Consider the following 25,359-nt stretch of genomic DNA (forward strand, 5'->3'; position numbering starts at 1 on the left):
TGTGTGTGTGTGTGTGTGTGTGTGTGTGTGTGTGCACGTGCGTGTGCGCGTGCGCGTGTGTGTATGCTGGTGTTTGTGTGAGAGCAGATAACATCTTGGGCATGGAGGCGCCTGCTGGGCAGTGGTCTCCCTCTGCTTTTCTCAAGGCTAAATACAGGAAATGAGCGCTAGGAAGCGAGCCAGATTGACTCAGCTGAGTCTGCAGCAACAATTGCAGCCTTGGAGGTTCTGGCCTCTTCTGAATGCACTTTGTTTGCTGAAGATGTCCTCCAGGGAACCTCTTTAAAGATTCAGTGGCACTCCCTTCCTCCTCACTCTGCGATCAAAGAGTAACCATGTAACCTGCCATCATTTTTCCAATTCATTTATCACCTAACAACCAAAGGGTTTTATGAGGCCTAAAAAGAAAGAAGGATGCAATCGAGCTCAAGTTTTTGTTCATCTTGGTTAAAATTTAGTCAGTACTTAACCTCCTCTCAGATTGGCCTCCGTGGCAGACTGTCTTGACAGAAGGATTCAGGTTAAAACTCCCCTCAGAGGGTTAAACACCAAAGTGGTTTTGTTGTGACTTTATGACCTGGTCATATGGTGCCATCTTGACCTTGACCGTGTCTCCATGACACTGTCACTAAGCATTGCTCTTTGACACCACTCAGGAAGGAAAGTTAATCGTCTGCTGTCACTAGATGCTGTATATGTTTGTGTGTGTGTGTGTGTGTGTGTGTGTGTGTGTGTGTGTATGTGTGTGTGTATGTGTGTGTGTGTGTGTGTGTGTGTGTGTGTGTGTGTGTGTGCGCACGTGGACAGTTTTTGTGTGTTTGTTCACTCGCTGTCCACTTGTTTCTCAGAGGTGCTTGTAAAAGTGGTAAATTCCTTGCACAGCTGGTGCCGGCTGTTAGCATTCCTTGTGTGCTTGTGCGTGTGTGTGTGTGTGTGTGTGTGTGTGTGTGTGTGTGTGTGTGTGTGTGTGTGTGTGTGTGTGTGTCCGTCCCCGAGGAGAGTCAGTTGTGTCTGCAGTGCCGCCACAGCATCGGGCCAAGTGAAGCCAATTACTTTGGCATCAGATATCAGAGCAAAATCTCTGTTTAGGACCATCAAAGAACAGCTGCCATGTCAGATGATGGGGAAATATTAGAATAGCACTTCAGCTATCTTACAATTGTATCTGTCTAATGTTATCTAATCCGCTCTGGCTTTATAGGCTGTTAAAACTGCTAATGATCTCTTTAGCCTTTTTAGTGATAGCCTTTATGCAGAGCTTAGCCTCATGACCTGCTTGTCAACTTAAAACCTATCAACGTCAGATATCTAGATAGCTTGTCAATTAGATGTCCAATTAGTCTGTTTGACATTGCCCCCATTCCAGGGCTGGGAATGGGCATTAGCAGGGTAATTTTTCACATGGACCAAAGCCAGTGGTGAGACCGGATAAACAAAATATCCCTTGGAAATTTGACCCAGACTGAATTTGACTCACACCACAACTGACTCACAGATATTCCCTCCACCCCACCTCTCGCAGCAAGAATTATTAAAAGTTTGCTTTCTTTTTAGGAAATACATTGAATTTTTTTTTTTTATATATATATATATATGTGGTGATACATTTTAATTAAAAGTGAAGTAAGACATAAATCAATTTTACCATCAGCTGCTGACAGGTTTTCATTTTTCTCTACCCATGAATTTGTGGATAAAACAAAATCCTGACTTTCATCCCTTTTGTGTCATTTTTGATATTTCCAACAGACACCAGAAGGCAGTTTAATGCACATTTATTAGGCTGACTGGCTATTAATGCACAGTACACTAGAGTCTGCCAGCTCAGTGTATGAAGGTACAGTGAGTTTGTATACAGATGGAGATACACACCTGTGTTGTGCCTTATGTGTAAATACTGAACAGCAGAGGACCTTTTCTATTTTTTTCTGTCTAAACAGTTGGACTTACCATTGCTCTACTGATTGATCAGCTAACAGGTAGAAAACTCTGTAGATGTCCACTCAGTGGAGCTGTGGCATGATAACTTTCTTCAATCAGTATGTCGGCGTAAACCGAGGGAGAAGAGGTTCATCTCTATGTTCCTCTCAAGGATTTGGTCCAGCAGTTCTGTTTGGTTTTCCATTTTTCTCTTCCTGCTGCTGTTTCTGCTTTGAGTGTTATTCTGACATTATTAGGGATGTGCTGAGCTGGGCTTTGACCTCAGGGACCCAGATTTTCAAGCCTGCTCAGACCACTGATTTGTAGAGTTTCCCACTCTAAGAATGAACACACACACGCGCGCGCGCGCACGCATGCGCGCGCGCACACACAAGCATGTATTCTTAGTGGTTCTTGCACAGTAGTTAAAAATGTGTCTTCTTTCATGTTTGTCTGTTTGTTTTGTGCAGGCATTGGAGGAGGCCCAGATAGCCATCCAACAACTCTTTGGCAAAATCAAAGACATCAAGGACAAGGCAGAGAAGTCTGAACAAATGGTATGTACACACACACACACACACACGCACACACACACACTCACACACAAAGGTGGCTTGTTGAAGCTTACAGGGGACATGACCCAAACACAGGGGAGATAAAACCTGTATCCTCCCTTGTGTTACAATAGAGGACAGTAGGGAGAGTTATTTAAAGGCGATGCAATGCACCTTCCATGTGTCTGTCTGCGACAAGCAGTGCTGTGTGAGTGTGTTTGTGTGCGTCGGAGGAAGGCCACTGGTCTTGGTGAGTAGGGAAGTGATGAGGGGGGAGATTGGCAACCAGAGCCTCCCTCAGGAGGCATCTAGGAACAGTTATTTTTCAAAGCAGCGGGGGTGTTGTTCATCTTGCTTAAGTTCTCTTTATCCCATTGCTCCATCCAGTGAAAAACACTTCCATTTGTTCACCTGTTCTTGCTTCTTTCTTACCCATTGCTGTACTTTTACCTCCTTCTTTCTTCCACGCTGTTTCCTGCTTCTCTGTCTCTCTGTCTCTCTGTGGACCAGCTTGTCTGAATTGTTATTCTTCCTGCACAGGTTAAGGAGATTACAAGGGACATAAAGCAGTTGGACCATGCCAAGCGCCACCTAACCACATCTATCACCACCCTCAACCACTTGCATATGCTGGCAGGGGGTGTGGACTCTTTAGAGTGGGTACAATCACATTTCACTCCACAAGACTCCCACAGTTTACTTCAAGGTTTATGGGTTATTTGACCAAAATAAAGTATTTGAAGTTGTCTGGAGACTCTGTAGTTGTTAGATGCACCCATAATAAAGCATTAACTGATTTCAGTACAAGACAGATCTAATATCAAACCTTATGTAACCCACAAATCGTCGGCTGCAATCGATCTTTTTCATTGAGGTTGACAAAATATGTGGCCTGGGGGTAAAAACTGCTACTCTGAACTGGATTATAAAACACAGAGAACATCCTGTCTAAAACAAAACCAGTGCAGTTCACACAAGGGACCATTTTAATCTCTAAGATCCATATTTTTCTGTATCCTGCCTTTTTAAGTTAAGGGTGTTTTGAAATTGATTTACATTTATAAGTGAGATACAGTTAGATTGATGTTAGGCCAATATAGATGCATGTGTTTACAGGGGTGGTTAGCTCCAGCATGTCACAGTTGTAGTCGCAGAGATTTTTTAATATAATAATATGAATAATTCACATCTGTGTTGTGTTCCAGAGCCATGACCAGGAAGAGGCAGTATGGTGAGGTGGCCAACTTGCTGCAGGGGGTCGTCAATGTGCTTGAGCATTTCCACAAGTACATGGGCATTCCCCAGATCAGACAGCTTTCTGAGAGGTAACTAATGCACGCAAACATACACACACGCACACACAGGAACACACACCAGCTATGTACAGTACCTGCTTACATAAGGATATTTCTTTCTCATATTTTCCTCAAGTATAATTTCTTCCAGTGTATCAGCTGCATTGTAGTAATTCTTGAACACTAGGTGTTTGATGCCTTGCTCAACCTCACTTGGGTTGCTTGGTGAGCAGGGTAACTGTAAGAGGAGCTCAATTCCAGCAGCCAGCTCTCCTTACAGCTGAAATATTCCACAGCTCGTCAGCTGAACTGTTGAAAAGTGGTTACAGTATTTAGCTGGAGGTATTTTGCGTATTACATCCTGTTTATGCAGATATTCACACAGATACACGCACAATCCCACACATACAGGAACACACAGGAAGGAAACGCGCTGAATAGGGTCCTGTTATGCCAGAATTTCTTCCATAGTCGGAGATCAGAGGCATACTTTTGAGAGGGTGTGTTTGTATCTTTGTATCTAATGCGTGTGGAAGATGCATTTATCACACTGTGCACTTGAGGTTGTTGTTCATGCATGTTAAATATACAATTTCAGTTAATATTATATTTAGGAGTCTTTGTTTTATCTGGAGAGTTATGCCAATATCTAGATGTGGTCTTTGTTTAAACACACACACACACACACACACACACAAACACACACACACACACACATACGCCTACACAGAGAGAGAGAGAGAGAGAGAGAGAGAGAGAGAGAGAGAGAGAAAACAAAGTGCATTACTATTCTGTTGTTTCCCACAGCTATGGCTAATTAAATTTCCATTTTTACTAATGTTTTCCAAGAACACCAGAATCAGTTTGGGACACAATGGCCAACTTGATGTTCATGTTCAAAGTGATGTTGATCCCCCAAAACAAGAAAAGATGACCTTCTGTTCTGTTTTGACTGAGGTGTGGCAGCAGACAGTGTTCATACCAAATAACAGCTGCGTGGAAGAAGTGACTCTGCTGGAGAAACAGATGATAGGAGAGACACGGGGAAGGGAAAGATATGAAGGCAGGGCAGACAGCCGGACAGAAGCGGTTAATAGAAAAAAAAAATCACTACTTCTCTGTGAGAGACGTGACACATGAGCCGCCACAGTGCAAGAGATAGCAGAATTAGAGAAGAGACAGATGCACGGGCAAGAAATAGATCAGACAATCGTAGGCGACAATGAATATAGAGACAGTATGAAGGATCAGATGGGGAGTTTTCAGAATTACAGCCAGGGGGGAAAGTAACACAGTGTTTGGAGCAGTAAGGCAGAACTTTTACATTTTTATTGTAATCTATACAGTCAGACCATTTTTGCTTGGTAAGAAATACATCAATCATTGTGAATGTAGCATGACTATTAAACATCAAATTAATCTGATAGCAAAATCCTGACTCACCGTTGACCAGGATGCTTTTCTCACCGTCACAGCTACACTACTCAGCTGTCAGAGAGATGCAGTGCTTGGCTGTGTATGGCTGCACCATGCACTGTATATGTATGTGCATGATTAGACAAAAGGCACCCGCACACTGACTACAGTGCTGACAGCTTGGTCCACACCAGATAAGACAGCTGTAGACACGAGATGATTCCTGATATCAGTTTATCAGCGTGTGAGACACGGCGGAAAGAGTTGCTACAGTGTGTGTGATAAGAGACTCATACGCAGTAGTTCCCCGAGAGAAGTGGATAGTTGGGTATTTAGTCAATAGTGAGCATTTGAAATGAAGGCTACCAGTTCGGTTGGAGTCCATCAGTGATAATGTCTCTCCACTCTCTCCTGTTTATTCTGGACGATTGTCATGACTTGGTTAACATGGTCCAGGCGCCTCCGGATGAACACAAATTCTTCAAAGACTGAACAGACTCAGATTATAGATCTATAGTTTCTCTATCACCTCTCTTTGTGGTTGCTTTACCGCACAGAAGCCAGTGTATTCCCCTTCAAAGAAATAAATGTATGCACATAAAGACACCTGCAGACTTTTGCGCTATTAGACACATAGACACACACACAGGATTGAAAAACATCTACCAAATGTAGGGAATAAGCTGTGACAGGAAATGGGAGCAGATCTGCCAGACACTTGGCAGCTGCAGGTTTTTAATTTTAGTTACTGTGAAAAACATTTCCAGAGTTTTGAAAAGCTTTTACATCAGTAATTGTAAAAGCTCTGCTGGGAGGTGTGACAGTTGAAAAGCATTACTGCTGTTGTTTTGTCAGTAAGTAACTAGTACATAGCAAACTCATAGCTTTAGATTTAGTGTTAATGAGGGATGACAAAATGCAGCATGTGTTTTCTCCCCATTCCTGAACAATAATTAAAACAGATGTCTTTTAACTATGGCTGGCAGCTATAAAAAGTTAGTTTCTAGTGAGCCAAAAACGTTCAAAATTTAAAGTGGTGCATATTGGAGGCTTTCACATGAAAGTTGTTCAAATATGATGTTTGTGCTGATTGAGGAAACAATGTGGAATTAAGTGTCATTCTTTTTTTGTCCTATTCAGAGTAAAAGCAGCACAGAGTGAGTTGGGGACTCAGATCCTGGCAGACTTTGAAGAAGCCTTCCCCTCTCAGGGCTCCAAGGTAAATATATTGTATAAGAATCCAGATTTTCATGTTTGTTTCATTTTCTTCTTTTTTCGAGACAAATTCCTTCCATTTTCCTTGGTTTAGACATTTTCTTGTCGTCTTCTAGCCCTGTACAAAAGTTTAAATTTAACCTTTTATATCACAATCCAATCTACCCAGAGACCAGGTGGTCCCAGTAATGTGCTGAGAGATGCCTGTCTGGTGGCCAATGTGCTGGACCCACGCATCAAACAGGAGATCATCAAAAAGTTCATCAGGCAGCACCTCTCAGAGTACCTGGTGCTCTTCCAGGAAAACCAAGATGTGAGTAGGAAATTGAATTCCATATTAAACAAGGTCATTTCTAGTTGCAGTAAATACCTAACTGCCTAATTGCAAAAGGTGGTATCTAGAGATTAATGAAAGTGTGCCCTGCCCTGTGGCTCAGGTTGCATGGCTGGACAAGATCGATCGTCGCTATGCCTGGATCAAGCGGCAACTGGTAGACTATGAGGAGAAATATGGACGCATGTTCCCGGAGGAATGGTGCATGACAGAGCGTATTGCTGTGGAGTTCTGCCACATCACCAGGTAAAGACATGTACAACATACTGTATGTACTATACATAAAAAAAAAGCATTGACACTAAACTTAATGAATATCATATACCTTGTCTCTGTCCAAAAGAAAGGACAAAAGAGAAATTAAACAGGCAGAAACTGATAAATTGGTTGCTGGAATTTTTCTGCATCATGAAGTGAACCACATTGGTATGGCGTGTCTGTCATGACTCTGTGATTTGGTGCAGCTGACGTAGGTGGCCTACAGGAGCAGTGACCTAGTGTCCATACTTCTCAGACTTTTCCCCTCAGCTACACAACAGAAGAAAGTAATGGGCATTATTTCTGTGTTGCTCCAGGCTGCGACTATCAATAAAAAAAAAAATACATCTGGCAAATATCGAAGTGTCATTAGAAAAAAGCCTGACAAGACATATTTTTGCTGAAAAAGGACAGATGTAAGAGGTTTATTTGAAACAGTTTGGAATGTGAAAATGCAGAAATGGTAATACACTCAAACTGTGTCTATTTTTCCTAAGGGTGGAACTGGCCAAAGTGATGCGAACACGGGCTAAGGAGATTGAGGTGAAACTGCTTCTGTTCGCCATTCAGAGGACCACAAACTTTGAGGGTTTACTGGCCAAACGCTTCACAGGATGCACCTTGACTGACGCACCTGGAGTGAGAAAAACACACACAGACACACAATCCATCTCTAACAACACGACTAACATAAACTAACGATTTAAGATATTTAGGATTATATAAACTGAAAGTGCACAAACATAGCTGAAGGACAGAAAATTTGATCATAGATTGTAATTGAAATATAATTGCATATTGCAATATGAAATGTCATCTAATCACAGCATCCTCCACCAAAAAAATCTGTCACATGGCAAGTAAAAGTTTACTTCAAGATTCTCCACTGAGACCTTATCACCTTGTCACTTCAGTTATGTTTTGTTATAGTTTCAGTAAAATGACTTTCGTTTGTACCGCGATCACACGATCAAACTGCTGATTTGTAGTCTGTTGTGTTCTACACACACACACACACACACACACACACACACACACACACACACACACAGAGCACTGTTGGTGTCACAGCCTGAAGAAACCTTCTAATCCCGATCACCATTGGCGTGTGGAAGCGATACACAGAGGATGGTCAGATTAAAAAAGGTCATGATTAGTTTGGTTTGAGCGCAAGTAGGCCAAGCTTGTTCAGAACTGACAGTATTTAGTCTAGACAGAGACCCTTTTGTTTTCAGTTCAGTTTACACCGATGCCTGTTAGGCTCTGTAATTCGATCAGAGATTTGGTTGAGTGGAATTTTATAATTGGGGGTGCAGTTTCATGGAAGCTTCACATGAAATGGTCTACATAGACATGGAAAGACAGTGATGCAACCTGTACTTTATTTTCAATTACAAAAGTAGTTCCTTTCACTCAAGACTATTGTTACCATGGAATGCTTTAGTGGCAGTCGAACCTTTCACGATGCTCGTATTATTGAGCTGTAGAAAAAGAAAAACGTAAGTTCTGTGCTTTTACAGCAAAAGAGACCCGAGAGCCCCCTAGACCCAACCAACCCCTTCCTGGAGGATGAGGCAGGTGAGGATGTGGGCACAGAAAAGGATGAAGATCTCGCCAAGGTAAGTTGACCCCATCTGACTTTTCTGCAACATGAAGAGACCGTCAGATATTCCATCCTCCGATGTGGAGCTTTCTTGAGGCCAGCTAATCTTAAAGAGAATATGACTCGCTTCATGGTCGTCCGTTGGCAAGAGGAAGAGTAGTGTAGCACCCTTATTGAAATTTTCTTCCATGTACTGCCTCAACTTACTATCATGCGCCTATGTGGCATTAGTTTGAACACAAGAATCTTATCTGATGTACTTGTTTTCTTGGCTGAAGGATATGTGCTCCACTGTTTAATCAGAGCCTATAGTAAGCAACAGATTAGAAACATCTCCCAGTGTAGCACAAAGCAATATCAAGCTGTAGCCTCCTAACTGACAATAAAGTTGAATCAACAGCTCTCTAAAACAACAAAAGCTTAAAGTTATAATACATATATATATATATATATATATATAGTTATATGTGTTTTTTGCATGGAAAGTTGCTTCAGTTTCTAACATGTCACATGGTAATGTGTCAAATATAGAATCTCCCAGTTTCTGTATTCAGAGTTTTGACAGCTACCCTTTGCTCACCGAATAGGAGGCAAAACATAAACTCACTGATTGGATGATTGAAACTCAGAGCAGCTACAACTAAAACCTGTTATTTCACTAATAGCCCGTTTTCCTCCGTTCTCTCAGCCCAGGAAGCCCAAAGCTCCGGACAACCCTTTCCATGGCATTGTCTCCAAGTGTTTTGAACCTCATCTATATGTCTACATAGAATCCCAAGACAAGTGAGCAACACACTCTCTTACAAGCAGAAGAGCAAATTGTGTTCTGGTATATGGACGCAGAATCCGGAGCAGGTTGTGCATAAAGCTGGCACATGCATCCTTTTTCCATTGCCCACTCATCAATCAGATCCCCCTCCTCCCATTCTACTTCATTGCCTCCTCTGTCTTTCCATCTCTTGTTCCTGTACATGCCTCTGTCTCCACTGTGGCAGAAATGTTTCCCATTAGCTGCACGACCACAGACACCAAGAGAAAGAGAGAGGGAGGTCGAAGAAGTGCTGCCGTAGCAGATCTGCCCATTTTCATTCCCACCTCTTTATTTTTTTCTTTTTGGTAGCCCTTCTTTGGTCTTTTTCTTTCTGTGTAATTGTTGTTTCATTCCTCCTCTCTTCACCTCAGTCTCTTGGCCTTTGTTTTTTTATGTGTCTCCCTTTTCTTTATAGTTTCTTTTTCTTTTTTCATTTCCCCTTCCTCTTTCTTCTACCATCATCCTTTACTTCTCCTCCATCAGACCCTTCTCTCCTCTCCCCTCCCCCCAGTCATGGTGATCGCTCCTGAAACTGAACACAGTTCTGGGACTACTGTGCTTGCATGCAGCCCCTGGCTCTTGTCTCTCTGGTGCGTTAAATGCTGTTTGTCTGTTCAAGGGAACAGTATTGACCTATTCTGTAGCCACAGCCTCATTTCACTTGTGTCCAAAGGCCTTAAACAGGCAGCGGCCAGATCAGCTTGTCCCTGGTGGGACATAGCAGCAGAGAACAGTGGCCTGCTTGTTTTGGCTTTGGCTTTAGTTCCAATTTTCAGTAGGATTGGGCCATACCAACTGACTGTGGACCTGTTGAATATAGTTCTGAGGATTTTGATATACATGGAATATTTTCTCCTGTTTATTCATCTGGTTCTCTGTCTGTCCGCCTGCTATTTTATCCTTTCATTTATTTATTGGGGTTACGGACCAATCATAAGTTTTTAGTGTTTAAATGTTTTTATTTGATTCATATAATTCCTTTCATGTGCCCCTAATCCAACCACCCATGTGTGTGCATGTGCGTGTGAACCTGTGTGGGTTTGGCTGTACATTTTTGGGTATCTGCAGGAACCTAGGCGAACTGATCGACCGGTTCGTGGCCGACTTCCGAGCACAAGGCCCACCCAAGGCGGGGACGGAGGAGGGCGGAGCAGTCCTGCCCAGCTGTGCTGACCTCTTTGTCTATTACAAGAGGTGTATGGTGCAGTGCTCTCAGCTGAGCACTGGAGAACCAATGATCGCCCTCACAACCATCTTCCAGAAATTCCTGAGAGAGTACGCTTGGAAGATCCTCTCTGGAAACCTGCCTAAGTAAGAATGGTTCAGGTTTAGTTATTTAAACAAAAAGTCGTAGATTTTTTGCCCTTTCTCATATGGGGGAAGTTATATTCTTAACATGTGGTTTTCAGTGAGGAAACTTCGTCGCATGGTAGAATTAAAACAAAGAGGCGATCAGTGTAGAAATAAAAGGTAAGCATTAGCACAACATTGTTACAAGGTGCTGAATAAGCACTAAATGTGATTTTTTTTATTCACATTGTCAAATTAAACTGCTTCAGTATTCAGCCACTTTCATGTCAGCTGGCTCCACTTGCTGAAGCCAATAGGAAAGTGGTTTAATATGAACTGTATTGGCCAGTGGATGGTGGCTCTAAGACAGCCTGACTGATTTGAGGTGACAGGGAAAACCTTCAACTTCCTCTTCTTACTTGAAACACAAAGTCACTTTGTGAACTGGTGGCTTTTCTAAATACAATATGATAATAATAAACTTTATTTATTTAGGATTTTTCTTAACAGAATTTCAAGAAAAAGAATTAATCTAACAGAGGAAGATATTGGTATATAGTATAAATCTGGCAATATTTTTTTAAATACTATTTCCTATTTTCAACAAATACAATGAAAAGACAAAAACCAACAATAAATTGATTACTAACAAGTATTGTATGTACATTCCGCTGTGCCGTAGAGCTCCATTGTTTTCCCAAACCTATTGAATCAATCCTGCAAACACTGTCAAGCTGACAAAAAATACTCACTAGCTCACTAGCATTCGCTCACTAGTGTTTCTCGTATTTCAGCAATTTCCATCCACAAGAATCATTACATTTTTTGGGCAGTAACACGAACAGATTTATTTAGGATTAACGGTTCACAAACAAGCATGTCATGCCCATATTTGTTCATTCTTTTGCTATGGTGATGGAGCTGTTTAGGAGTTCAGTTTGAAACTTAATGTCTTCAGTCCTCGCTGTGTTTGATGGATTGGGATGGCATGCTATGAGGGATCTGGAGTTGGTTATGTTGTGGCAAAGCCTAATACGCTACCAGCAAAAACATCTCTGGCTCATTGGCCACATAAGAACTCATCGCTGGCTGTGGTGTACTCACACACACACAGAGGCATGCTCTGTTTCAGATATGCATGCATGCTAATGACACACTTGCCTTCACTGACTAATGTATACCATATTCTAAGCCGTAAACAGACACTCAGTCAAAGATGCACTCAGACGCTTTGCAAGTGTGTACACTTACAGACACATGCAGACACGCTTGTTCAATGTGGTGTGCTGTGAATTGGCTAGAATTTGAAAGGAGGCCCCCTGAAAGCAGCTTGAACTATGTTGTGGTTTTTCCCACATCTCTCTGTTATGACGTTTATTAATGACTTGGTCGTTGTTGAAGTCTAATTGGCCCAGCATCCCGACACTTGCGTCTGCTTGTAGTTATTCCTGTTGTGTCTCAGTTTCTAAAAATGGCTTTCTTTTACCTGTGGTTTAAATGTGTTCCAAAAAAGATCTTTTTATTTTTTTTTATCAAAGCTTATAGCAAAAGGGATCCACATCAGCTAGTCTGGAAAAACAATACACAACATATTGGAGTTCATGTCAACCCCTTATCCCTTCCATTGACGCAATGATGATATTAGACTCATATTTATTCAGTCGAACTATCGATTTGCATATGTTCATGTTCATGTACAAATATATTGGCATAATGTACTGAATGGACCTTTCAGTCTTTTTCTCATCTGTATTTTAAACATGCCTTTTGATGCTATTTTCTCCCTTTCCTCTCTCTCTCTCTCTCTCTCTCTCTCTCTCTCTCTCTCTCTCTCTCTCTCTCTCTCTCCCTCTCCCTCTCTCTCTATCTTCAGGTCCAGCAGTAACAGTGGGGGTCTTACCATCAGCAGTCTTCTGAAGGAGAAAGAGGGCTCAGAAGCTGCGAAGTTCACTGTAGATGAGCTGTGTCTGATCTGTAGCATCCTTAGCACTGCGGAGTACTGTTTGGCGACCACACAACAGGCATGTACACACACACACACACACACACACACACACACACACATACACACACACACACACACAAACTCACAGATGCATAGGACTAAGCAGCTCTAAATCTGTGCCCCTAATTGATTTGAACCAGAAATTTTTCTGCAGTGACAGAATATGCTGGGGAACATAGTTACAGAGTTTTGACTTATGTGTCATCAGTGGTTTAAGGAACTCACTGTGACAGTTATGATTACAACACAACCTGAAATGTTTCATCCATGTTGTTGTTTTTTTAGCAACACACATGCAGCAATTTTAAGTCAGTATTTTATAATTAGATAATTGGTGCACTTTAAGTAAAGAAACTTTTGTGTTTATGTGTGTGCATTCATGTTGTTTGCATGTCTTTCAGTTGGAAGAGAAGCTAAAGGAGAAAGTAGACAAAGTCTTGGTGGAGAGAATTAACTTGACTGGGGAGATGGATACATTCAGCACGTAAGTGACATATGCACAGCAGTAGTTTTTTTCTTACAGCCTACACTAAGTAAAGTGAAGAGCATGTTTTAATGATATCACTTATTTTTTCTCAGTGTGATCTCAAATAGTATCCAGTTACTGGTACAAGATCTTGATGCAGCCTGTGACCCTGCTCTTACTGCTATGAGCAAGGTTGGACACAGTCTCACACACACACACACACACACACACACCCATACACACATTCAGCTCATATAGTATTAAAGATATTTGAATCTAATACCACTGTCATTCATTAAAAGTGAAATGAACATTATTATATTTTGTAAGGATATACTTTACACTGTGTTTCTGGTGGGTGTGTGGATGTCTTTGCAACCAGTCATCATTCAGAAACCAGAAAAATTCCACATCAAAAATATGTCTTTGTTTTTATATGTCATGCATTTAAAGGGATTATCACATAAACCTGATGATAAGCAATATTCTGAGCAATACTGGTGTGTTATCTCTGGTGCTGAAGTGTCTCTTTGTCCTTCATCTCTGCCCCTCAGATGCCGTGGCAGAGTGTGGAGCATGTGGGTGACCAGAGTCCTTATGTCACGTCAATCATCATGCACATTAAACAAAATGTGCCAATCATCAGAGACAATTTGGCCTCCACCCGCAAATACTTCACACAGTTCTGCATCAAGTTCACAAAGTACAATACACACACGCACACACACTCTAACATGCATACTTATTTACTCTATAAATAATAATATAATATAAACTACCGTTAAAGGTTCCTAAAGTTGATTTATTTGTCACCTCTCTCTTTCCGTAGTTCTTTCATTCCCAAATTCATAAACCACCTGTTCAGATGTAAGCCTATCAGCATGGTCGGAGCTGAACAAGTAAGTTTAATTTTTGCTCCTCTGTCCCAAAGCTTTATTTGAGCTGCGTTGTGAGTAATCAGTCAAAGCACTTTTTAAACTCTACATGTGCACTATTACAGTATTAAAGTATTACATCAGAACATTAATGCATTGAGTTCATTCATTGTTTTCACTGGTATACATGTTTAATCTTGAATAATCTTCAGTGTCTTGTGTATCCTACCCCGCCAGCTCCTCCTCGACACCCACTCCCTGAAGACAGTCTTGCTGGATCTGCCCTCCATAGGCTCCCAGGTGCTCCGCAAGGCACCTGCCAGCTACACCAAGATAGTGGTGAAAGGCATGACGCGTGCAGAGATGATACTTAAGGTGAGGAGGAGGATGGGGGCTTCATTGATGCAAACTAGACTCTATCCAGATGCTGTGCAGCCTCCAGGTACAAATCTGTGTGTATGTGTGAGAAACCCGCAGCCCAACCCTCTTCAGATGAATGATGGAAAAAGCACTCAACCTTCTCCCTAAAGACAGTAGACAATAATTTAAACAGTTTACCTTTCATGGTATAAACTCAGGATAAACTTGCATCTTTAACTGATGGATCTTAATGAGAACCTCAGTTCAATTCTAAATACAAAATAGTTCAACTTAAACACATTATCAGAGCCGCTCAGGTTTTATGACATTTAACTTGGGTGGTGAAATTCATGTTGGGCATTTTTACAACCATAACTTCAGTTTCTGACCTTTAAAGGATCGGGAACGTTAGATAGACCCTTTTGTGTAAGTGACTTTTCTTTATCTCTTGTTTGTCATTTAACAGATTTAATGTTGAAACTTTGACATATCCAGTTAAAAATTACCTTTGCTATTGACGTTAACTCTTCACAAAGAATATACTGGCACAACCTGAAGCTAACTGCTTTTTCCACTGATTAAACTTCCATTATAAGAAGCAGCAATAGACTTAACTAACATTTCTCCTTTAAGTGTTTGTGGTTTGACTGTTGAGCCAGTACTAAAATGTTTGCCTTGAGTCACTCCAGCAGATTATCTACTTAGAATTTATGTTTGGGTAGAATAACCCTTTAATTGTGTCTTTAACCAAACTCACAATAGCACTTTATGAGCATGTTTCCATAAAATAACCCACCTCACATGAGGTAGGAACAGAATAGGAAAGAAGCTCATGCACTACTGGTTTAATGAGTGAGAGACGGGCACACGGACAGTATGTTGTTGACCCTGAGCCAATGGAAAGGTGAGTGAGTAAATAAATTAATGCATGCAGCCATGCGTCTACGCACGAAAACATGCAGTGTGACGTGTTGTATATTGGATGTTGTTTTCAATCGGGAAAGCAAAGACAGGATTCAGCCAGTCAACCTTGTCTGAGAATTACCTTATGAGACCCTAGAGGACACTGGTATGTGGCTGCCATAGATTAACCCCACCCTCATTAACTGTCCCTGGAGTGTACAGAAATGCACACACACACACACACACACACACACACACTACAGAGCACACGCCTGCCTGTCCCTTGATTTCCCTTGGACTCCCAGGAGACTATTTTTCCTTCCTGAAGCTATCGTGGTTTGACTTTCTTGATGTTCATAGCAGTCATTGTGACCTGCTTTAATCGTGCTATGCCTGCCCTGCCTTTGCTGTGAAAAACATTGGATCAGTGGCAGACAGTAAAATACTTTTGATTTATGGCATTATACTGTAACCACTCTTACACCCTACCTCCGGCCTCGAGCCTTCACACTAACTTTACTTTTGAAGCTATCGCAGACATTGACTGTCAAACACCATTTCATATGTGATTGCCTCTCCCGAATGTTTTCTGCTGGGATGCACACTCTTCCATATGGCCTGTGTAAGGCCTGTCTTTGTTCCCTGGAAAAATGCCCTGAATGTATATACACGAATTCCCACTCATCTGCCACACATTAAATGGGCTTTCGGATTATGGAATTATAGAACGCATTCACATCAGCCCACTACTGTCTGCTTTTTCTGAATCCGACTGCCAGCAGGCCCACTCAGCTGGAATGTGATCTATATGGAGTCTAAGAACTTTCATAGACGTCGCTTACACTGCATGAAGGCTTTCGAGTGATTCACATGTGTTTCTATGACAGCAGAGAACAAAATAATCATCATCAGACTAGAAATCTGATACTAGCAGAAATATCAAAAGAAAACGCCTGATAACAAACATACTATAGAGGAAAATTCTCACGAATACTCAGTAATGTAGACAGACAGATGATACAAGCCTAATGAAATTTAGAAGGAGAAATAATGCTACACAAGATAGATAAATAAGATACAACTGTGAATTACATTTTGCCCCATGTAGAAAAAGGCATGAAAGCATGAACTCTGTGGATTGCATCCCTTTAAAAAAAAAAAAAAAAACCTATTATGAAAAAGCCATACAAAGATGTCTTCTGCAAACGTGTTTGGCCTTTGAAAGAGAAAGTCCATATGAGCAAACAGAGGCTTTTGTACTGCAGCATATTAGCCATTGACTTTGAGTAACAGCAAGGTTCCTCGCAGGTAATTGCTTCCACCTTGGGCTGAGACTGAAGCTTCTGAAAGACAAACTCATTGAAAGAAGTCAATACAAGAATTCCACTGCCTAGCCTCAACAATAGTTTTAAATGACACTCTGTGATGCTGTGACTTGAAATTAAATCGAGAGGCTCGGAGGCTTAGCCCCTCCGAGAAACTGCAGTTCAGTGGGGCAATTGAAGGAGCACTTTAGGTTTTCAAAGTTCAAAGAAATTGAAATATATAGCCCACTGTAGGATTCCTTGCAATCAATTCAATTCAGCTCATTACTAAGCAGAGTGTAATTTGTTTGAACTGAAACAGTATTGTTGTTGCAAGTTTGGATTTGTACCTTGGAGAACTTGTAAACATAGTCCAGATGGGTAGGTAGAAAGGTAGATAGGTAGGTAGAAAGGTAGATAGGTAGGTAGAAAGGTAGATAGATAGAGAGAGGGGGAGAGAGAGAGAGAGAGCATTAGTCTTCCCAAAGGGAAATTGCTGCAGGAAATTGGAGTGTAAGAAAAGCTTGTGTTTCTACGCACATAGAAACAACAAGTTTTAATCATCTGCTTTCAGAATGACCTAATATACGAGCTGGTCTCCTTGTTAACTCATAATCCCTCTAATTGCTGCTTTTTCTTCAGTGGTGCGCTATTAAGCAAAACAGCAATGATAATTATTCATCAAGATTAGTTGAGGGTGTGTGGTGTTGAATTGTTTGGCATGTACAACACTGCATGTTTTATATCTTGTGTTGTGGTTTTTGAGTTGATTTAATGATCTCACACACTAATCAAAACTGTCCTGTTAATGTTTGAAAAAGATCAGAAGTAACTGTGACTTAAAACAGCATTTATTATTTTATTTTCATTTATTTTATTTTTTTTTTGTTGCCCACTAAGGAATAGCAAAACAAGCTGTAAACACAAGATTGACATATTATCACCTTATAAAGTTGTTAGGTATTAGGAAACTGTTGCCTATTTATACATCTAGCACACACGGACTAGCATAAACATTTATTTTGAGTTTGTGCTGTTGCATCCTGAGGGATATATCTGGCTCTTGAGCTGCCAAATGCTCCACAATGTTCTCCGGCTAGTTGCTAACTTTGTCTCTCTGTCATTTAGTGCTGGACAGGTAGTGAACACTGGGTTTATCAGAGCTTGTTTGCTAAAAAAAAAAAAAAATCCCAGAGCAGTAACACTGAACCAAAACAATCAAGTTCTGATCCGTAAAGCAAATGAATGAAGGATCTGAAGTGGTCTGTAAAGTTGAAGGATATTGCAGAGTTGGATGATAATTCTCTGTGGGTTTGTTACTTTGAGTGAGCTCTTCACAGTAGACAAAGTCATTTGGTCCATCGTCGATATAAAGATATCGATTAATGCAGCTTTAAACTGATGGAATATTAAGTTGTTCTTTAGTTCATAGAACAGTCCATGTACTTTTTTAGATTTCCACTTATGTAAGCTCTCCTAAATCTTTATGTAGCTGTCAAATCATCTACTTTGAGTGTTAAAGATGAAATAAATTAGGTTGTCTCTTATGTAAGCCAGTGCTTAGTTATGTTCAAAGTACATAGGATTCTTTCTGTCTGTCTGAGACAGCCTCTCCTGGCCGATGCGATGCCTGTGAGACGTGGCTGTTTTCCACGCTCTTGCAGCCCAGCCCACCATAGCTCCAGCTCTCTTCACTACCTCTGAAGTTCTCTTCTGGGGAGTATTTAAAAGGCAACCCCCATCCCCACCCTTGTTCAGCCTGAGTGTTTTACCCCCTCCTCATTCTGTTTCTCTCTCTCTCCCTTTTAATGCCAGTTTTCATTCTTAAACTCCCTCTCCTCCTTTCGTTCCCTTTTTTTTTTTTTTTTTTTTTTTTTTTTTTACAAGGTCCCTGCAGGCCTTTCCTTTGGCCTGGCTCCAGGACAGTTGCTAAGTAAATCACTCAGTCAGCAGGGGTGGTAAGAAAGCAAAGAATTCCCCACAATCCTGAGCCTTTCATGCCTGCTCTTCCCTCTCTGTCTCTCCTGCTTCTGATTCCTTCACTCTTTCCCTGTCTGTGCAGCACACCTTCTCATGTATTTTAACTTGAGTAAAAAGAGAGCAGTAAAGCTTGAAAGGATAGACTGGGCCCTTTTGAAGTGAAGGACAGGAGAAACATTTTGCGAGATTGCCCCTGTGCGCACGCGTATGCATGAGATGGGAGGTGGGGGTCTGTCAGCCATGTGTTGGTCTGTCTGCTTTGTAGCGGCTGAAAGAAATGCTATTTGATCCACGTTTTCCACCCAGTCTCTATTGTTGAAAAAAAAAAAAAAAAAAAAAAACAACCAAGAGAATCCAATCCAGAAAGACTTGTGCCCCATTAAACTTTTTCTGCCTGCTTTTGAGTAATGCAGATTTTTGCCCAGACTCATTATACCCCCAAAATAATTACTGGTGAAGCTAATTCTTGCCCGCTCATGCATGGAGTAATTGGTGTGTAAAAGGAAAAAAAGAGTGAGGAGTGGGCTTCTAAATATAGAACTGTAGTCTCAACTTTGTTTGCAGCTAGAACTGCTTGGTTCTGTCAGTTGTAGCCCCCCCCCCCCTCCTATTCTGGGGCATAACTTCCCCATGTGGGATCATTTAAAGATCTCTTGGGTCGTCCCATGATGGTGCGCAGGAAAGGAGGGAGGGGTGAAATCAACATTAACCTCTACTTTTCCGCAGGTGGTGATGGCCCCACATGAACCGCCAGTGGTGTTTGTTGATAACTACATCAAGCTCCTGGCTGATGGCAATCCTGAGACCTTCCAGAAGATTCTTGACATGAAGGTCAGATGGTTTGACCAATAATTTAAAGGAGTAGTTTAATATTTTGAGAAATATGCTTATTTGCTTTCCTGCTGGGAGTTGGAAGAGAAGATCCCACTCTTATATCTGTATATTCAGAATGAACACTGATTTACACAAACAAGATTGAGCATCTTAATTAGTGAGCTTTAACGATGCTGGTTTGTGTATGTGGGTACTTTTGGACAGAGCCAAACTAGCTGTTTCCCTCAGCTTCCAGTCTTTATGCCAATCAAAGCTAACAAGCTGAAGGCTCACACTGAACACACAGATACAAGAGTGGTATCGATCTTCTCATCTAACTAATGGTAAGAAAGCCAATAAGTGTATTTCCCAAAATGTCAAGCTGTTGCTTTAACATTGTGACTTTGCATCTTCTCTCATTTTGCCTCTGTGAGCTCATCAACCTCTCAGGTTTTCCCATAAAGAGATGTTGTTTTTTATACTTTGTGATTTCCCCCCTGTGTTGGTGTGTACTTGGGTGTGTAGGGTCTGAAGCGCAGTGAACAAAGCAGCATGCTGGAGCTCTTCAGGCAGAGGCTACCCACTCCACCCTCAGGGGCTGACGGCGGGCCCTCTTTGTCCTTCAGTGCCCCCACCCCTGAGCAGGAATCCTCCCGCATCCGTAAACTAGAGAAACTCATCAAGAAGAGACTGTGAACAGATACACACTGAAATCACATCTTGAAAATGAAAGAGGCTGCAGGATGAGAACGTCCTCAGTCCGCAGTTATTCATCTCAAGGACTTCATACTCCATTCAGTCATCGTGGAGAATTACAGAAAGAGCAGAAAGTTGACTGAATTTTCTGACTGACAGTAATGTGAACCCAAGCTGTCGCTCGATTATGAAGAAACGTCTTCTACCGCTACTTGATGTTGCTACATATGTCATTTACTTCTGTAATTTCACACATTTGTCTTCATGACACTAATGTCTGAGCGTTGCAACATTAGTACATTGTTGCACAGTGTATTTGCACTCACACGACAGAATGAAGTGCTGTTAACTAAATTCTGCTCAGAGAGCCACTGGCTGCCTCTCTGGGACATGTCTAATCCAGGATGATCATAGGCAGGCTGATTTTAATTAAAGTTGATGTTTGAATATAATGTAATTCACGGATAACCATGGCTTTCCTCAATTATTTTAATTTAAAGTTGGAGATACCGGGTTGAAATTTGTGTGCATCTCTGCCATCCATTAAAGTGGATATGCGTCATAGGTGTCGGGATTGTTTGTGTGGACGGTGACCTAAAACGATTCACTGACGAGGCTTCCCCCAGCCAGGGACAAAGAGGATCTTTGGATTTCCTGCAACTTCAGTGAGACATGAGGCCATCTTTTATCTTGGCATTTAAAAATCTCTTGGAAAAACATTAACACTAACTGCAGTCTTTTAACTTGGGCCTCTGACTAGAAGATGATGGTGGGGGGGATCAGCCACAACATTAAAAACAGCACTTTTAATGTTGTGGCTGATCAGTGTACACTGTCTATATAAACACTTAAAATTTAACCCTATGTCTCATTTGCACTGACATAAAAGCAAGTGTCCATTTATCCATCCATTCAACCACACTCTACTTGCAGGCCGAATTTCAAACTCCGCAGTTTGGTAAAGAATATCTTTAGTCATAAAAATGTACTGAGACAGAACAAGATGGCTTTGTCTCAGCACTTTGCCAAGTGCCCTCTGGTTCTCTGAAGCTGCTCCCTCTTGTGTCCTCGGTGATGTCAAATTCAGAACATCACAGCCTCTGGAAGAGACACTAAACCTATTTGCAGTCTGTTCCCTGGTCATGGTCGCTGAATTTCATGTCAGTGCCTCTCAGCTTCTCAAGTCCTTGTAGATCAAATACATGTTAATGCATTAGTGTAAATATTCCTGCCTTCAGGTACAAAATGTTTGTATTGTGTGAACTGTGTGCTACACAGGCAGTTGTTGAGCACTATTAAAACATTGCCACAGATTTTCCCTTGTGCTTCATCAGATGGGTGTATAATGCTTCAGTTGGCACATTTTTGCACAATAGCAGGAAAAATCAACCTGATTTTACCGAGGCCCGATGTTGAATGAGCTGCTTTGGAAATGTTCCCATGGCTGGCCTCGTCTCTGGTTGCCGCTTATCCTTCATCCAATCAGCAGCCAGTAAAAGCTTCAAAAGGCGTTTCCTTTCCTGTGTTTGTGGATGTGAAGGCCCCTTTCAGGGAGAAGAAGTTTGAAGAGGATCCGCGGGCAGCGGGACTCACTCGCATCCTTTCTCTGCTTATTACAGAAGTCAACGTACTCTGCGTCTCATCCTGTCACTGCGGAGCAATGCTTTTAATATCAATGTAAAGAATAGTTTTTACTTTTCCTGTTTTCAAGGTGGTTGAAGGTCGGGGAGCTGAATTACCGGTTACCCGGTTGATGGTATTTCCAGCGGGCAGCCGTGCATGCTGTCCGGGAAGAAGTTGACAGTATCACCGTGGGACTTTGCAACAAAACAAAACCCCTGGACGGAAAAATAAAAGCGAACACAAGGAAGTCAAATCTGGAAATATTTCTCTTTCGCAACCTGCGTGTTACTCGCTGGAGTTTTGCAACTTTTAACTAGAAATGGTTGGCAGGTTGAACTTGCCAAATGTATGTGAAGGAGACCCACTGGATATGAGCTGCAGGGCTGAGAGAGGACTTGACAGCCCGGACTCTGGGTTACCCCCGAGCCCGAGCCCCAGCGCCTGGCTGCTGCCTGTGTGTGCGGATAAAGCCGGGGGCGTGAGCCCGGTGTCTGAGGACGAGGGAAGGGGCTCCCTGGTAGGTAGCACTATTTTTCTCACTACGTCCTGTGATTTTTTTTTTTTTTTTTTTTTTTTTTTTTTTAAAGCAATATGTGAACTCTTTGGAGCAAGGCAATCGAACTCAAACTGCAGCTGAACATTCGCTTTGAATGCCAGGACATTTCATAACTTGCAATTTGATATGGAAAACTAGGCATACTGCTAGGAATGTGCATGCATGAGAGTCAGATAGTTTCCACAAATGCATAGCAAAGTAAATGTTATAGTGTAGCTCGTCCTACAAATTCCAGATTGTCTTGCATTGGAATAAATCTTGCGCACAGGAAATTTGCCCTGAAATTAGTTGCAGTCTACCAAACACACCATGCCCACTGTTTTGCTGACTCTATGAGCCAGTTTTTGAGTTAAATAAACCAAATGTTTGTGAAAGTTCTTTTGACAATAACACTTAAGACTATCATGCAAGAACTTGCTGCATGTTTTGGCAAGCTGAAGAAAGTGGGTCACTACAGCACTGAACTGGGTCAATAAGAACTCAATAGTAATGGCTACCTATGAGATAACTGTGTGGTTGATTTTTGCACTGCAGGTTCCAGTTTTACCCACCGGATCTTTGCCACAGCTACACCCACTGTCCTTTGGGGAAGGCATAGCACTAGATCCATTGCCGCCAAAGGAAATAAGGTGGGTTGACTTTGATATGACCTGTTCTGTGCAACATGAGACCCGCTGGAAGAGTGTGGCTATGCATGTCAGTCAAAAAATGGCAGACCATGAGGACACGCAGGCTTTAGTATTTTTACTTTAATATGTACCAAAGCGGCCGACAACTTCCAAGTATGTACATAAGCAAACAACAGAACGGTGGACTTGGACAGACAGCTCGGTGTGGTGTAATGTAACTGGTGCAGGTGGGACTCAGACTAGTTTCATTTCAAAACATTACACTTTCCCCTTCTCCACAGATACACCTCCTCCGTGCACTACAACTCGGACCGCCACTTCATCCAGGACGTGGCCCTGCAGCCATGGGGCCAGGGCCTTGAACACTGCAGGCAGACTATCATGGCCATGCCCCACAGCACTTGGCGCCGCTACAAAACACAGCTGGAGTTTCAGCCTCGCCATCGGCCGCAGCGCTTCAAGAGCACCACCATCATTTACCCCAAGAAAACCAGCGCAGTTTACACCACAGAGCTGAGCTACGACTGCCACCGGCTATCCAGACGCTTCCTGTCCAGTGTCGAGCTGGAGGCAGCTGGCCACAGAAAGCTGTCTCAGTGAGGAGGGGTGGCCAGGTGGTTGGGGACACACATAGGCGTTTAGGGGCATTCCTATGCCCCCTAAACTGTGGCTCCCCTGAGGCTGGATGCCGTTGACCTGCTGTGTTGTCCTCTTAGAGCTGTGTAGCCTGTTATCCTTTTTTAAGTATCTATCCCAAGCTGTGGACAGAAATCATCTGCACTGTGATGTTGCAGACAGCTGAGATGTTGTATGTATGATATGTGTGTGTCCCTGGCAATGAAAGAAACTATCCATGGCATGGATATTTAACCAAGCGCTTGAGTTTGTAACTTGTTGAAAGTTTTTAAAGGGATGATTATTTTTATTGGCTGTAGAACTGAATTAGATGGGCCAAGATGAGGAGTATACTTATTTGCCCTCAGCAAAGTCACTCTCCTCATGTCACACCAAGTTGGTCAGGCATGTGGAGTGATTGGTTTTAAAGTTGAACAATGAGGCCTGTCTCAGCTCATTGAATATGAAGAGCACCTGTTAGAACTGCTAACCTAGGATATGGTTCAAAGCGACTAGTTTGTAAGGCAGAGGAAAGGCAAATAAAGGTGGTGCTGGAGTTTGGGTGCATGCTATTGAATCATAACTTATACACACTGTACATAGGATGTGGTGAAAAATGCTTAACACGTGTTTTGTTTCTTCACAGGGTATTTCTGCACAACATAGCACAAGCTAAGCTCAAACCAAGCCTTTTCTCTAGCCACTGTTTATGGCTGCAACTCATAATGTATTGTGTAAATGTTGGTAGATAAAGGGAACTTTTCTGTTCATTGTGATGTGTAAGCTTAAACTGATTTTAAGTAGGTAGTGTAGATGGATTGTGAGCGTGGAGTTTACTGTGGATTGGATTTTTTGATATCACTCACTGGCTTTCTAGTGAAAATAACAAGCTGCATTCCACTGCTATCATTTTCTTTGGCCTGATTTGGATTGATATTGTATTTATTCTGTTGAAGTTTTAGGATCTGAGATTTTATCAGCTCATTAACGGGTCTCTGCAGTCATGGTAAGGGATGTAATTGTGATGATCTTTGTGCCTTATTGATGTATCTGTTTGATGCTTCTTTTTGATATTAGTCACTTATTCAGTGCCAGTTTGAAATAAAGTGTTCATTTGTTCTTCAACTGTGTTTTTGAGTAAGTATCGCTTGTCCTTTTTAAAAGATAACAGTGGAGTTCTCTTTTTGTTATTTGGTCTTACTAAATAATAAACACACTAACAAACTTTGAAAAAGGGAAAGGCATGTACAAATTCTTAAAATGGGTGATCAAGAGAGATGATTTTCCAAAGGAAAAATGGGAACTTCCTACAGGTACTTTGGCCAAAAAAAGCTCCTCACACTCTTCAACTGATATATTCAAACCTCATCAAATCACCAAAACATCCTTAATAGATGGTTGTGCTACCAATCTGTTCTGGTAGGAAAATGATACATACTTCGATTTTGGGTGAATTGTCCCTTTAAGACTCAACAAATGGATAGAGACTTTATATAATTGTGCTGCTTCACTGCCCTCTTGTGGCCTGGGAGGGAACATTCTGTCAACGATTTGATTCCAAAGCAAGGTTGATCCTATGCTCCAAATCCTATTTTCATCAAAACAGATCTTAATTTTGATAAGATTTTGTGTTGCTGTGTGGTGGTACACAGTGGATGGTTAAGATGATGCCACACATAGTCACTATATAGTACACTTAGAGTAGGTCACATTACAATTGCAGCCCAGGTCCTCAGAAAAAAAGTGTCATCTGGGAAAACTGTTCTAGTTGTCACTGTAAATGATTATGATGACAAACAGACATAGAAGTCTATTCTGATACAAGCCAGAAGTTTGTA

At 41.7% G+C, this 25,359-nt stretch overlaps 2 protein-coding genes across 2 annotated transcripts in view; both read left to right on the forward strand.

The window, feature by feature from the left end:
- vps53 (VPS53 subunit of GARP complex) overlaps positions 1-21,411 on the forward strand; it is a 31,379-nt gene extending 9,968 nt beyond the window's left edge. The window contains exons 6-23 of the mRNA XM_056373890.1: positions 2,391-2,477; positions 3,015-3,130; positions 3,680-3,799; positions 6,326-6,404; positions 6,570-6,713; positions 6,838-6,980; positions 7,490-7,631; positions 8,513-8,611; positions 9,284-9,378; positions 10,475-10,717; positions 12,570-12,717; positions 13,103-13,185; positions 13,281-13,359; positions 13,722-13,870; positions 13,997-14,066; positions 14,280-14,417; positions 19,316-19,420; positions 19,928-21,411. Coding sequence (XP_056229865.1) covers positions 2,391-2,477; positions 3,015-3,130; positions 3,680-3,799; positions 6,326-6,404; positions 6,570-6,713; positions 6,838-6,980; positions 7,490-7,631; positions 8,513-8,611; positions 9,284-9,378; positions 10,475-10,717; positions 12,570-12,717; positions 13,103-13,185; positions 13,281-13,359; positions 13,722-13,870; positions 13,997-14,066; positions 14,280-14,417; positions 19,316-19,420; positions 19,928-20,098 — 2,211 coding nt within the window. The 3' untranslated portion in view covers positions 20,099-21,411. The remainder of the gene's footprint in view (positions 1-2,390; positions 2,478-3,014; positions 3,131-3,679; positions 3,800-6,325; positions 6,405-6,569; positions 6,714-6,837; positions 6,981-7,489; positions 7,632-8,512; positions 8,612-9,283; positions 9,379-10,474; positions 10,718-12,569; positions 12,718-13,102; positions 13,186-13,280; positions 13,360-13,721; positions 13,871-13,996; positions 14,067-14,279; positions 14,418-19,315; positions 19,421-19,927) is intronic.
- A 224-nt stretch (positions 21,412-21,635) lies between these two features.
- rflnb (refilin B) lies at positions 21,636-24,646 on the forward strand. Its single transcript, XM_056373891.1, has 3 exons — positions 21,636-22,238; positions 22,812-22,906; positions 23,188-24,646. Exons 1-3 carry the CDS (start codon positions 22,041-22,043, stop codon positions 23,504-23,506), a joined length of 612 nt encoding a protein of 203 aa, XP_056229866.1. The 5' UTR covers positions 21,636-22,040; the 3' UTR covers positions 23,507-24,646.
- The last annotated feature ends 713 nt before the right edge of the window (positions 24,647-25,359 follow it).

This window comes from Seriola aureovittata, chromosome 4, assembly GCF_021018895.1.
Source record: "Seriola aureovittata isolate HTS-2021-v1 ecotype China chromosome 4, ASM2101889v1, whole genome shotgun sequence".
Lineage (NCBI taxonomy): Eukaryota > Metazoa > Chordata > Actinopteri > Carangiformes > Carangidae > Seriola > Seriola aureovittata.

Coding starts and splice junctions, on each gene's coding strand:
- rflnb (XM_056373891.1), top strand. CDS start 22,041: ATGGTTGGCAGGTTGAACTTGCCAAATGTATGTGAAGGAGACCCACTG. Junction 22,239..22,811: donor ACGAGGGAAGGGGCTCCCTG/GTAGGTAGCACT, acceptor TTTGCACTGCAG/GTTCCAGTTTTACCCACCGG. Junction 22,907..23,187: donor TTGCCGCCAAAGGAAATAAG/GTGGGTTGACTT, acceptor CCTTCTCCACAG/ATACACCTCCTCCGTGCACT.